Source organism: Meleagris gallopavo, chromosome 1 (genome assembly GCF_000146605.3).
Source record: "Meleagris gallopavo isolate NT-WF06-2002-E0010 breed Aviagen turkey brand Nicholas breeding stock chromosome 1, Turkey_5.1, whole genome shotgun sequence".
Classification (NCBI taxonomy): domain Eukaryota; kingdom Metazoa; phylum Chordata; class Aves; order Galliformes; family Phasianidae; genus Meleagris; species Meleagris gallopavo.
The window spans coordinates 142327050-142341215 of NC_015011.2; the positions used below are offsets into that span (position 1 = coordinate 142327050).

The 14166-nt window shown below is 37.0% G+C and overlaps 1 protein-coding gene across 1 annotated transcript; it reads right to left on the reverse strand.

Moving 5' to 3' along the window:
* Positions 1-175: 175 nt before the first annotated feature.
* LOC104917432 (integral membrane protein GPR180-like) lies at positions 176-14120 on the reverse strand. The gene is made up of 6 exons (XM_010728668.3): positions 13436-14120; positions 13193-13242; positions 9367-9524; positions 3070-3261; positions 2636-2713; positions 176-948 (listed from the first exon to the last, which is right to left on the reverse strand). Exons 1-6 carry the CDS (start codon positions 13516-13518, stop codon positions 790-792), a joined length of 720 nt encoding a protein of 239 aa, XP_010726970.1. The 5' UTR covers positions 13519-14120; the 3' UTR covers positions 176-789.
* Between the last annotated feature and the right edge of the window lie 46 nt (positions 14121-14166).

Here is a 14166-nt window from a genome sequence, read left to right on the forward strand (position 1 = left end):
TTTTTAAATGTGAGCCTGCTGTTTTAATTACCTTTATGATGCTGTATCTTCTTAAGCCTCGAATATTGTTTAAATCTTCACTACTAGGTGAAATTTTCAGTTACATTTACTTCAAAAGAGGAAAACACAAACTCTGTTCCCATCCTCATCACACTTCTAACCAATATGAACAGTATTTGCAAAAAAAAAAGCTTTTATTTCACACCAATGATAAAGTAAGGTTTCCTGTAGATAGTTGTAAACATTTTATATACGTTTTTAGTGGACTTTCCCTCTTTTGTTTCCATTTCCTTTATACTTATACATAAAAATGCATCTTTTCCCTAAAGCATGAAAAAAAAAAAAACCAAACCAAAAAACTTGTATTCATTGTAAGGTATTGCATCAATTTCACAACTGGCCTATATCAGACTTGTTTGAGCTTGTAGACATTTTAAGAACCATATTTTATAACACTTACAAACCTAGTATTGATATAAAGTAAGGACATTTTCTGTGGCTGTGAATGGGGGAGGAAAGATTCCTTACACTTTCCTGTCATATGGCTCAGCACCCGTGCTGCACACACATCGTATTTAGGAAATTACTCAAATTACAGATTTTTCCACATAACAATACTTAAACAGATTAACCTAAGGACCGTGTCAGACCAAAGTTCCATGAAATGCTCTGATACTATCACCCAGTTTTCCAGTGAAACCAATGTATCACATACCTGTGACAAAAATACTTGCATCTTTAGATCACTATTGCACATTTTTTTAACATAACATATTCTTATTAAACATCTCAGAAGCGATGTCGATTTTTATGTCCAGAGGATACTGTTAGTGGCAATGTCACTGATGACAGTGAAGATACTTCCCAATATAGACTATGAGAGAGAAAAAGTCTGTAGAGGATAACCATGGAGATGCACTGACAGAGGATAACGCCTATGGTAATAATCTAAAGACAAAAAAAAAAAAAAAAAGGAGAAAGAGAAAAAGTGAAAAACAAGCCCAAATAAATCTCTACCAGTACACTATGTGTGTGCTCGAAGCTTAACTTTAAATCTTTTAATATTGCTGCAGTTACAGAAGGTTTGAACGTGAAGCTCAAGTCCAAGATTCACGCTCTCACACCTGGATGTTTTCAAATCAGCAGGTGGCCCTAAGGCAAGACACATAACCCCTTCTGGCGGTCTCTGTTCCGGGGAATTTCAGACTTGCTATTCACCACCCATGCAGCTCCACAAGCAGAGGTGATGCTTAGATATTCTTTTCTTACAACGAACAGAGGAAAAAAAAACCCAAACCCAAAAAACAACAACCTGAAAATACTCTGAACTAGCACAGTCACAGAGCTGTGATGGAAGTGATTTAACAGTCTCACTTAGACCTCTTCTCAGTGAGAGTCTCTTAATCTGTAAGAGACACATAGGGCAGTATTTAATCAAAACCGTCAAGGTACCTACTGTTTCTGAGAAAACAGAAGTCTAAGTTTTGGTAACAGAGAGTCTGTTAAAACATGTTTTTCTTGCACAAATATAGTATTTATTGATCATACATTTCTATTATATCCAAATGCATTTAAAGGAGGAAACATATCGTAATGTAGGAACTCCAGCTGCACATGATGGCTAAACTTTCTCAAAATCCAAGAGGACAGCAACTACTGTTTCTCTTCAGTAAACTCAAGCTCTCAAAATACTGCAAAATTTTATTAACTCATTCCACCTCTTGTCACTGTTCACCCTACTGCAATGATGTATTCATCAAGCACTACTAACAGATTTTTTTGTTGATCTAGAGGAGGTTTCTTCTTATATCCCCCTGGATTTCTTTTTTTTTTTTAAACAAAACCAAACCTGGTGTTTCATTATATCAATATTTCATAAATATTATATTTTCAGTAGAACGTTTATCCCTTTCTACATTCCCCACACAAATAAAAGCTTGTTTTCTGAAAATATTTGCATATAAGTGCAAATGTGCTTATAACTATAAAGTAAAGAAGCAAACTGCCCTGGACTGAGGTAGCCAATCACCTGAGAAGAGAAATGCACTTTATCTGAACATGGCAGGCTTCACACACCAGTTCTCTAGTTCACAATATGATTAAGCAATCAAGAAATCCAGTAAGTCCACCTTTGTTTTTAAATGTTTAGAGCTCACAAACCAAACTAGGCATTTGGATAGATCTCTTAATCTACAGAATACAGTTCAGCTGTGAGTTCCTTGACCTATTTAGCCACATAAAGCTTTTAAATGAACGAAGACTGAAAAGCAAACAACAAAAAAATCCACTGATTTATCTTTCTGCTAGCTTTGTTAAAAGAACCCCAAGGTGCTTTTAATTAAAAAACAAACAAGCAAACAATAAAATGAAACACCCCCTCCACATTTTCCTTTGACTTAACCATCTCCCCACTCCCCTTAGTCTAGAAACGATTACTCTTAGATGATTCAAACCCAGTATGCCTTTGTAAAATATGACTCACATTAGCATCAATAAGAGCTGTGTGACTAAGACTTTTCAAGTTCCTTTGGGGTCATAAGATTAACAGCCTAAGAGCATGAGTTTGCTAACAAACACTGAACATGAAGAACAACTACTATTCAAATTCCATCTCTTTTATCTTGCCTGCACATACCTTTTCCCTTTGATATTCTCTGAATATTACAGAAACGGTTGCAAGACATGGGTGGCACAAAAACCAGAGAATGCAGGCCTGAAAGAAAAGAAGAGTGTAAGTTATAAAATAACTATACGCCAGCAAAGAAGAAAGAGATGACAGTTAAAGGAACTGCATTTACATTTCTGTCTTTTTTATGAATCCATTGTTTAATTTTCAATCAACAGAATGAAAACCACACAATGAAAGGTGGGATTTCTGTTTAGAAAAGCTCTTTGCTCCTTGTCAAATTAAAATGACTGCTCGGAGTATGATGATGACAGGGTGCAATTTAATCAAATCAGACACTTAAATATTAACTTTCTTATGGAGGAAAACAGTTCAGTGCTTTAGTCAACTGCGTCCTACAATTACATTTACAGCAAAACGAATCAGTTTCCATGAGCTCGTACTTTAGCAAAGGTGATATAGAACTCCCTTTTCAGCGTGCTTCTCTCCACTGTGATGATCTGATAAAGACCAGCAGCCAGTGACAAACCTAGGCAAACTCTGAGGCCAATAAGCAGTCCGCTTGCTAAGCCATGGTGTGAATGGTAGCTGTGATGATCTGTATCTTCAAACTGTTCCCAAATTAATAAAAAGGTCTGGAAAAAGAACAACAGTAACATACATTCAAAAAGCAACAATCATACATGAAACTTCAATTATCTTTCCATCACAGATCAAATTATCAGCACAACTGGTCATGCTCTTCTATGCTTGCTGGAGACTGCCATGTTGCATAACAAGTAATCCTGGCCAGAACTACTTTTCTAGGACTGTGCATTACTCCGAATTTGACTGGCAGGAACAGGATCCCATTTCTTGCATTTTGTTACTTGTAGAAAGTTTGACAAGTTACAGTTTTCTCTAACTTAGGTTGAAGGAATGTAACATTTTAGCCTAAAATTCAAAATATTAATGTAGTTAAACAGTCAGCCTAGTCAGCAGGAAGCCCACTGAAATGATACAGGGAGGTGTCTGCTTCCAGTTGGGATTCACAACCTGTAAAGCTTGTTTCAAAGGCAGGCGACTACGCCTTTTCTTTCAAAATCCTAACAGGATTCACTTTTCTTTTTAAAGATGGGGAAGTAAGAGGGTGGTGCTGCTGCCCCTTTTATACAATAGCCTGAAGGATCAAGCATTCACCCAAGTTGAACTCGGATCTCCCATAATTCCCTTCTTTGCCTAAAGGAAATTCAACTCACATCTCCCACCTCCTTGGAGAGTGCCCTAACTGCCAGGCTATAGGCTGTTCTTGGGTGGGCCACTCTCCACCCCTTCTATTGAAGCTGTGCCATCGTGGAGAAAAGAATTCAACATCAGCTAAGTCAGAAACCGTGAGCGAGCCTGACTCTGCAAGCAACTGGCTTGGAACCCTCTTAGGGACTGTGAAAGGCAGTGTCACAGGTTCCAAGTGCTGTTGCAACACCTGGACAAACACTCCAGCCAACAGATAGCTACAAGCAAGGCAGTAATCCACCTTAACTCTCAGAAAAACAGTACTGTATCCACTTGCTGTAGAATCCAATGTTAGAAGAGCACTGTGAGAAAGAATACTGATAGATTCTCTAAGGAAAAACAGATTAAGAAAAGCCTACTTTCTGAGTCTCAGCTGAATAGAAGGCAGGTGCCTACTTGCAGAGTTGCATGAAAGTTGGGTCTTGCTGAATAAAACCTTTTCAAGAGTTTGGGATTGTTAACATTACAAATTAGAATACCCGTAAAATTTAGGCTCCCAGCAGCACGTACCAGCTGAGTGGCATTTTAAGAATTGAATGTACACTGGAATCCAGTCCACCTACTATAGACATATAACTTGCACTTGGGTTTCAGGTGTCTAATAAAGCAGGCTTTCTGAAAAAAGGTAGTCAAATTTGATTTATATGAGCAAGGTAGCTCTAAAGGCTGTCAGAAAGAGACACTGTATGCCTCAATTTAGAAATCTACATTAGTCAGATTCCTTTCTGAACAAATTCAAAGGCTCTCTAACTACATCAATATTATAAAGACAGAAAGATTACTGATATAAACTTTTTTTTTTAAATGTGCAATACACCTGTGCATTCCAAAGGTGGGTGTCCTCAAGTCTTGTCAGTTGAGACTAGAATGTTTTTGGCTAAGAATATGCTTTGAGAGTACTCTTTCACTTTTTCCTTCCTTTACTCTGGCTATGACACAGTGAACATGACTGCTGTCATTTTAATTACTTCTTAGCCACCTGAATAGAAAATGGAAATATGAGAGAGTAAGAAGTGTAAAGCACATCTTGAATATCACCGATTACTACTAGTAAATAATCTGACCAATGTTCTTCAAACACTGCTGCTGAAACACCTTTTCTGGACAACTCCAAGCAAATAACTCAAGATGATTGAATTACTTGACGGAGAATCCTCTCAAGGATTAAGCCTGAAATAAGACCACGTGGCTCTTAAAATCCTGAGAAACAGCAGCGTTTGGTAAAGTTGTGGCTAAAGCACTAGTTTTGGTATGAAACAGATGAATTCCCAACACAGAAGTAGAATTTCAGATGAGGTAGAATACGGCCAGGAAACATCAAGGATTCTACTAGTTATAGAATGACAGCAGTCTTGTACAAAGCATTTCATTTTTTGACATTGACGCATGGGAAGTCAATTTTTAATATCCTTGGACTGGACATACACTAAGAAAATTTCAGAAAAATTATATATATAGAATCTCCCTGACATGAACATGAAGCATGATACCAATTCAAGTAAGAATTTTAGGTAGATGCCACTGCTATCTCAGCTTTGAAGAGCAGAGCTCAGGAGGGTTTGAATCATTCTTAACCTACCACCAAAAGTAACATCAACGAAGGAAGCCACTTTCATGAGAAGATGACAAAGAGCTGGAGCAAAGCAATCACGAGAACAAAGTCCAAATCCTCATAGGAAAATAGCATCTGACAACATGGTACGCTCAGGACTAGCCCTCTAAAGAATGTATGCTGTGCAGACAACACAGTTGAACAAAGACTGTATGCAGTGACAGCAGTGTAAGATCACAGAAGTTCATCTCCTTTAAGTTTCACTAGGCTATTCCAAAATAATTAGAAAGCAGAAGCATTACAGGCAGAAATGGAACTGTCAGCACGACACATAGGAAACCTGGAGAAATAAAAACATTTGTCATTGTTCTTACTATGAGCAGGATTTATTCTTGCTCACTGGAGAAAAGCAGCATTCCATAAAGTAGAAATCTGTGCTACGGAGTGTGTGTAAGCTAGGCAGATTAGGCAGTGTGCTCTCAGTGAAGGGAGAGCTTTCACAGACCAACCTTGATTTTGAAGTCAAAATCTCCATGGACATGCCTGAGAATAACGTTAAGTAAGTCCTGATGCCCTTCAACTTGACCACAGAAAGGCACACATCTGCTCCCTCTGCTGAAGTATTGGGAATGAGATGAAAAAAATACACAGGCACCTACACGCTCAAAACAAAATCAGATTTTGTTGTTGTTACTATTGAGCAGAATTGTTTCACCTTTGAGAAGAAATCGGGGTGAATATCCTAATTGTTATCCAGAAGAACAACTCTGCTCAGGCTGTTTATGGAAGAACTGGACAAGCTGTATAAGTGCACATCTTATGTCCAACATTAAAGTCACAACAACGAGATGGTCTTTCCGCTTATGTAACATACCAGACACAGGACACTAACTGCTGTCCAGTACTGTTCTCCCTCTAACAGCTAAAAGAAGCTCACCAAGGACATTATCCTGATGTTCCTGTTATACAAGTTGGATCTCCACATCCATATGATGAAGAACCAAACAGTCACCTCTTCTATCATATGGAAACAATTATGGTGGAACCCCTTATGCCCCTTGCTATGCCAGCAATGACTTTAGAGCAAGATAACATATCAATCTCTAGCAAAAGCCAGTTTGCATGGAGTAGATAATTGTTGAGACATAAAGGTAAAGGGGAAGCAAAAGGGAAATTAGGCAGCAGGAAGACAAGGCTAGCATCCAGTACTTGAGTATGCAATGTCATGAACTCAGGTACAGTAACAAACGTTTCAGATCTGAGGTCAGAGGCATAGCTCACCCTGAGTGCGCCTTTGGAGTGTATTTAAGACCTCTGTGAAGGATGACTTCTAATACACCAAGATTCTGTATGCATTTTGGTCAAAGTGATAAGCTTTCCTTCTGTAATCGCTACCTCTGCTCTGATCAGCCCTGAAAGTTGAAACTGCTTGAGTCTATGTGATGGGAAAGGCTTGTTATCAGTAAAACGTTATGAACAAGGTTTGTGTCTCAGCAGCAAAGTATGGGATAGTTAATGAATGCAGAGCAGTCTGGGAATCTTTTGTGCTGAGAACGAAAGAGAGAGAAAAAAAAAAAAAAAGAACAAATCAGGAGAAAGGGAGATGATGAACGGTAGGCTTGTCCCTCGTTTGAGATGCTACTTGTTTGCAGCCACAAAGATCACATGAGATTTTGCTGGCGAGGAGGCAACAACCACTCTACATTGATGGCAATCCGTAAACACAGCCTGGGAAGTTGTTGGTGTTTTTGAAAGAATAAAAGCAAAGAATCAATAGCATCAGTGGAAAGAGGAGAGAAAACAACAAGAAAAACCAACCAACCAACAAACCCATCTCAAAAAAAAAACAACAATAACCTGAAAACTTTCTGAGGAATGTGAATTAGAAGTAGGACAACAGCAAATGTCAATAAAACATGGTTCAAATTCTATCTGCTGTGTTAAGGTAATGCATGTGGTATCCAGTATCCTCCACAGTAATCCTGAGAAATCTTTGCTTATACACGTAAGTCTATCCAGTTTCTGGCATGGAAAGAGGCTAGCTCTCTCATAAGAAGTTCTGAGGAAGAGCAGGACAGAAAGGAGATTATGCTATGTTAATAGAAGTGATCACTGATCGCCATCATTGATTGCCCTGTTACAGCAGATCCAATACCCACATCAATCTACAGTAGATTAATTGAGAGAATGAGGTCCTGAGGTCACGGATAGAATTGACATGGCCCAGGTTCTGTTCCCCTGAGCTCAACAGTTGCATTCTTCTACAAGGAGAAGAAATCTGTCAGAAAAAAAAATTCAAACAAACTATATGTACTGAACACGTGATGGAAAACACCTCTCTCCAGAAAGGCTAAGGATACTTCTGGTGTCAAAGAATTTTTGCTGGAGACAGCAGACACTGAAACAGACTGGAGAACTACACAGGCAGTGACATATTCTGATATCTGTATTCTGTTCCTACAGGAATCCTACCAAACCTGATAATCTCAACAGTACTGAAAAGGGAGATTTGGCAGGGATGTGCTCTCACAGGGAGAAGACAGCCAACTTTATACCAATCCTCTATTGGTACTCAAATAGCCAATGGTATATATATAAAATGGACCAGTACTGGGGCAGCATGTCTGTATGATGCTTGCCCCAATTTTTACCACAAGTAACAACTAAAAAAAGATCAAGCTGATGATACCAGGTGCCCTTTCTATGTATAGTAAAAAGGGAAAAACAACAACAAACTTTCCAGTCTCAAGTGACAGGGTATTAACACATCCATATGTATGTACCAGAGGAGTGGCATGAACAGAATTAAATACTTTAGAAGTCTTTACTACCAGTATGTAAAACTTCTGGTGCTAGATAGGTTCATTCCACCTTACTTTGACACCCATCTTTAAATTTCAAAAGTCCCATTGACCTTAATAGGCTTTGGTTTATATTCTTAATTAGCAAGAATACTGTAAGCTCCCAGCTACTCTTAATGTTTTAGCAGTCCACTTATTTAATTTGGAAGCAGCACTAATTACAGACATTACTCAAATGGCATAAAATCTTTAGTATGATCTCTTCCTCATTACTGTCTCCAGTTTCTCCCCGTTCTTCTCATTCTCAATGGCTTTCAGATTCTCTTGTCTTTATGCTGTGATTTAAAAAAATTTGTTTACAAAAGACACCACCAGGGTTAGATGATCTCCATTATAATTTACTTTTAAGTTACTGGTTTACTTGACTTTCTAATTTATATTAATAGAAAAACATTTGAATGAAGTTATGTGTCACATCATTTGTATATTTGCAAGAACAATTCTGCATATGTACCTTTAAAGAATTGCCTTATACTGATTGAAAAGGCCATCAGACATCCTATTGTAGTGGTTCGAAGATGAGAACATAATCTCATATTTTTGGTGACAGAAAAAGAACTGTAAGAATCTTTCTTTCCTCTTTCCTCCCATGCCCCTCGTTGTCGGCACTAACATCACAGTTCACAACCACGCAACTGTACTGACGACAGCTATTTATAGGACCACACTGCAAATCAGATTGGTAAAACTGTTCCAAAACTTTTTTTTCTCCTTCCAATTCAGTCTAGAATATTCCTCTGATCTGGTTTGCAGCATAATATTATGAACAACTGATACAACTGGGAGTTCGGAGAGCTGTGGGAACTTCTTAAGTGTTTCTACTGCTGAACAAAAACATACTGTGGAGCTATACCTTAAACTGTTAAAATAAAGAGGAACTGTTGTTACTTATTAGACTTGCTGGGTGCACATTGTGCTGTGGGTTTTTTTTTTTTTTCTTCTCCAGTCTTGATACTCTTGTTTCTCATAAAACATTGAAATTAGTTGGTTCACAGTTCTGTCATACTTAATAGCAACTGTACATTTCAGTATAAGAATGAATGTAAAACACAAACCTGTGTAACAACAACTACTACAGCAATGCCAGTAGATGTTGGAGTGGAATCCCATTGAAGAGGTCTGCTATGAGATTTCTTCATTCTGCCTATCGTCCAACCCATACATAGACTCAACAGCAAATAAAGCATTTGTATCTCAGAGACTATGTCACACACTATTAAAAACAAAAGAAAGACATATAGAGTCACAACAAAAATACTTTTCTTTCTTTTTTTCAAAACAAAGAGAAATATTCACTACACCCACAAACAAAGGATGGGTATTTATGCCTCAGAATCACCTTTGCTTATAATCTCCATTAACAGTTTGATTAGCTGAAGTTCCTTTGCCACAAAATGTGGCTATTTTGATCATTTTTAAATGACCAAACAAACCACGACCAGCTTCCCTCTGCTTATGCTGTAATTCTGTAATGACATGGGCACAGTGCCACATTCTTCCAACTTCTACTCTTGTGTCAAAGAAATCTAGGCTCAGGAATCCACCTGCATAAACAGACTTATAAAGGCCAGTGGACTAAAATCATATGTATGTTAATCACACAGCAAATATGAAACACAATGAAATGAACTTCTTCCTTTGTTCCACAAAACTATTGTTCAAAAATCAAACAGTGGCATTGTACTTCTAAATTAATTGCATTTTGTCTTAAGGAAGGCGTAGCCTGCAACAGAAAGCACAAATATTTGGGACAAATTCCACAGTCAGATACTTAAAGGGGTAAATATAATGACTAACTCTAGCACTAACTTAGTTTGGAGCAGCAATGGGTCTGTACTTCATTAAATGCAGACTCCCCTTGCCTGATTTCACTGTGTACACTTCTTTTTTCCCCAGTCTGGAAACAACTAAAACATACTTCATAAAGCTACATTCTTAATCAGTGTCTCTAACCTGTGTTTGAAGCTGCATCTGAGTAAGGAAAATTTCAAGCTAGAATATACTAAACCATTTGTTTTCCATCCTCACTGAAGTCCTGCTTATATTAGAAAGAACTGAAAGTTTATTTCCAGGTGATTGTTAAGCTTCAGAGCTCATAGAATCATAGAAAATCTTGAGTTTGAAGCTACCCACAAGCATCACCAAGCTGGTAAATTTCTGACTGAAACTTACTGAACAATTTTAAAGCTGGTGTATAGACTTCAGTGTAAACTGGCTCAAAGTAGTAGCATAGCAGAGATCTAAAAGCAACTTGAGAAATTAGATCTTGTGTAAATTTCAAATTTGTTTCAGAAATTAGAGATGGTCACTATGTACAACAATCCTTTTTATTCACTTAATTTTAGCTCATTTAAATTAGTTCCATACTTGACATTTCCACTTCTGTAATCAGATATAAGATAAATATTTCTACAGCATAGAGGAAAACTTCCATTTTTATGCAACCGCTGGAATGTATTATAAAAAAAAAAAGTACTTCCACATACAATAGAAAATGCTGCCTCTGTACATAGATTGACAAACACAAGGGATTTGTGTCAAATGAAGATCAGCTACTGTATTTCTTTGACACTCAACAATACTAGCAAAATATGGCTATAAAAAATTTCAACATGTTAACATGTTACTATTGGGATTTATTTGGTATCCTCATGCTTTATACGCTTGCATACTTCTAACATCTTAAGACACCTTTGTTATTTAGCAAACGTCAAAGAGCTTTTAGTAGACACAAACTTGAAAAAACAAACTGATATTTTGGGGCAAAATGAGCCTAGAATTATTTTACAATGCTATCTAGGCATGGTACACCTTAGAAAAATTATTATGCGAGCTCAAGGCATGCCAAACCCATGTTATAAATCCAGGCTAGACAAATGTCTGGATAAATCTGGATGCTCTGGAGAGCATTCAATTATTTTATTTTCTCTCAGTCCTTAAGATAACCTTCCCTGTAAGTTATAGCCAGACATCATCTCTCAACCACATCTTGGATACAGACGTTCCTCTGCTCTTCAGTGTAGCAATAATCAAGCAGATTCTCAGGCAAAATGGTATAAGACAAAAATCAGTACAGGCTTTAGTCATTGGTGCCACATACATCTTGCCTACAAGTAAGAAGAGGCTTTATATTTAAGAAAAGTTGGAAAATGACGATCTCATGATATCTAGGATCAGCGTAAAGTCACAAACTACCGAACTGATACCTGATTTATATATATACACACTTATAAAGCACCTATCACCACATCAATAAACATTTTTTGGAACCACTCTGATGGCAGGGCTAAGAACAGGAGCTGGCCTGAACAACTTTTTCAGCTGATCAACAGCTATAATAATACTATTTGATTTTTCACATTCTGATCTTATCAGAAGTTAAAAGATTGCTATTTGAGATGCTTTTACGTGCCAGAATTATTCATGTGATTTATATGATTAATTTAGATGATGAGTTAGACAGTGTCAGATTTTTATACATAGTAAGGATTAAATAACACTGGGAAACGAACAATTGCTTGGCATAGCATCTGAACAGGCTTCTAGAAGAAATTCTGCTCCCAGTAAAATTAATGAAAACGAGATCATATAAACAGGATTTCTGTTCTAACACAGGAAAAAAGATGGTAGCATCTTCCATCTCCAAACTGTACGTGCTATTGGCTATCCTTCAGAATTGTAATCAGCACTGAAGCTTTCCACTTTTCCTTCTGCTTTCTTACTGTTTTGGGAACCACAAATTTTAAAAACAGTATGAAAGTGAAAGCCTTTCAGCCGAGTCATCTGAATTCAGGTATTGATTCAAAGACACTATTTCATTCTTAGTAACTTTCACTGTAAGCAAACAGAAGTATGATTTCCACTTCAATCCATACACGCATACACAGAAACTCTCGGATGCAGCTATTTTCTCCACAGTTCTGGTTGCATAGTTAACACTGCATTTCTCAGTGGAGAGGAGTTATGGCTGCTTCCATAGTCTCAACTTAATTTCATTTCAGGAGACAAGAAAGAAAATTTGAAAACCCAGTTGCTAGAGAGGCTGCAAAGATTTCTAACCTGACTTCTTAAAACAAGAGTGTCAATTACTGTGGAGCCAAGTGCCATCAAGAGGCTGTTATTTCCAACTGCAAGTTTCTAAAAGAATTCTATGAAGGGAAATATTTTTCAATAGAGGTTGTTACTAGCCTATGCCATCTCACTATCATAGTACTGCTTTCTTGGCATGCTTCAGATGAATCAAAGGGCAACATATTAGCTCAGAAAGAATCACTAAATGCTTCAAATGCAAAATACACAGAGCAGAAATAATACGTAAATAAAGAAAAGCAACCTTAGATTCCCAACAATCTTGCAAGAATAAACTAGTGCATTTTGGGTAGCATTGTTCAGTTCACATGAGAACTCAGGAAATCTATACAGAGCAACAAAAAATGCTTCGTTACCATCAGTTCTTTGCATAATTACTTTTTAGACCTTTCTAACCTTATCACTCGTGCTGTAAAATGTGCGTTTGTTATAATCGATGTTAAATTTGCTAATGAAATGACACATAAAATGTGATAGTTTCCTTAAAAGCTTCAGTGGATCATGCAAACTCAGCAAAACTCTTCAACATACTGAAAGATTTACTCGTGATAGTTACGTAGATAGATATTTGTAGGATGGATCACAATTACAGGGCTTTAAGTGCAGTTACTCTAAACTTTCAAAATAAAACCTACTTTTCAGAAGAACAACTTAAAAGTTGCTCAATATTTCATGTTAGAAATACAATGATATGGGGCAGGATAATGATTCAGTCCAACAAGAACATTCATTAATGCATTATACAGATTAATGTGTAGGAATACATAAAAAACAGCACATGAGCATACTCACATTCTGCCAGACTTCCCATAAAAGGTGCTCCTATTCCATCCTTGGAATAACTGATAACAGAATAAAAGATGATATTTTAAAATAAGTGATACTTAAGTCTATGCTCTCTCTATAACTATACTTGGGCAACTTTTAAAAAGTGAGCCCTGTGTTTTGTAAGAATCAGCACAGGAAAGACCATGTACTAATCTTTAAAACAGCACGTCCTTCAAGTCTTAAGATTAAAAGCAAAAGTAAAGATACCTTGAGAAATGCAAGTAGTTGGCAAAAGCTGAAGCAGCCTGCAACAGTAATGCAATTGAGAGCACTTTTAATACAGTATGCATTGGTCCGTGCTTCTTAATTGTCTGCCATAAAGACTGTGCATATATGCAAGCAGTTACAAAGTATGCTAGGACAAGCAGGAAATAGAATTCATGTAATCCTGTGGAAAAAAAAAAAAAGAAATACAGCTCAGTTTTTATACAGAAATACTAGTTAGCAGTAAGCTAAAATCTCCATATGTTATTTATATAATCACCGGATAATACTAAGTAATTGTCATCCAAAAATGATAGCAAAGATAAAATGTGTAAACCTAGCCTATTTTATCCAGGAGTCAATGAATCCTTCAAAAAGCTGATTAGGAAGTATTTTTTACCCAGCAAAACCTTCTCTGAGCTTAGGAGAAATTCTGTTCAAATATGAAAAGCTCTGTAGCAATTACTGACGTGGTATAAAGTGGCACCCAACTTCCTGATAAAAAGAAAATAATTGCAGCCCATTCATCAGAATTGTATTTATTAAATGACTCATTTTTAGTCATTTCTTTTTTTGCTACAATTTTTAAATGAAAAGAGAAAAACCCAGGACACTGTTAGCCACTGGGTGTCACTATTCTTCCACATAAAACATTTCAGGCAACAGAGCTGACAAACACAGAAAACTTTCAGATGAAGTGGAAAGAAAAAAAATGAACAGAAAATTGAGGGTTT

What these genes read in the sequence shown, in the direction of transcription:
- LOC104917432 (XM_010728668.3), bottom strand. Translation starts at nt 13,518, where the DNA reads ATGCATACTGTATTAAAAGTGCTCTCAATTGCATTACTGTTGCAGGCT. An exon ending in TATGGGAAGTCTGGCAGAAT is followed by an intron (nt 9,525 to 13,192) that starts GTGAGTATGCTC and finishes TGTTTTTAATAG; the next exon opens with TGTGTGACATAGTCTCTGAG. An exon ending in TAGTAGTTGTTGTTACACAG is followed by an intron (nt 3,262 to 9,366) that starts GTTTGTGTTTTA and finishes TTCTTTTTCCAG; the next exon opens with ACCTTTTTATTAATTTGGGA.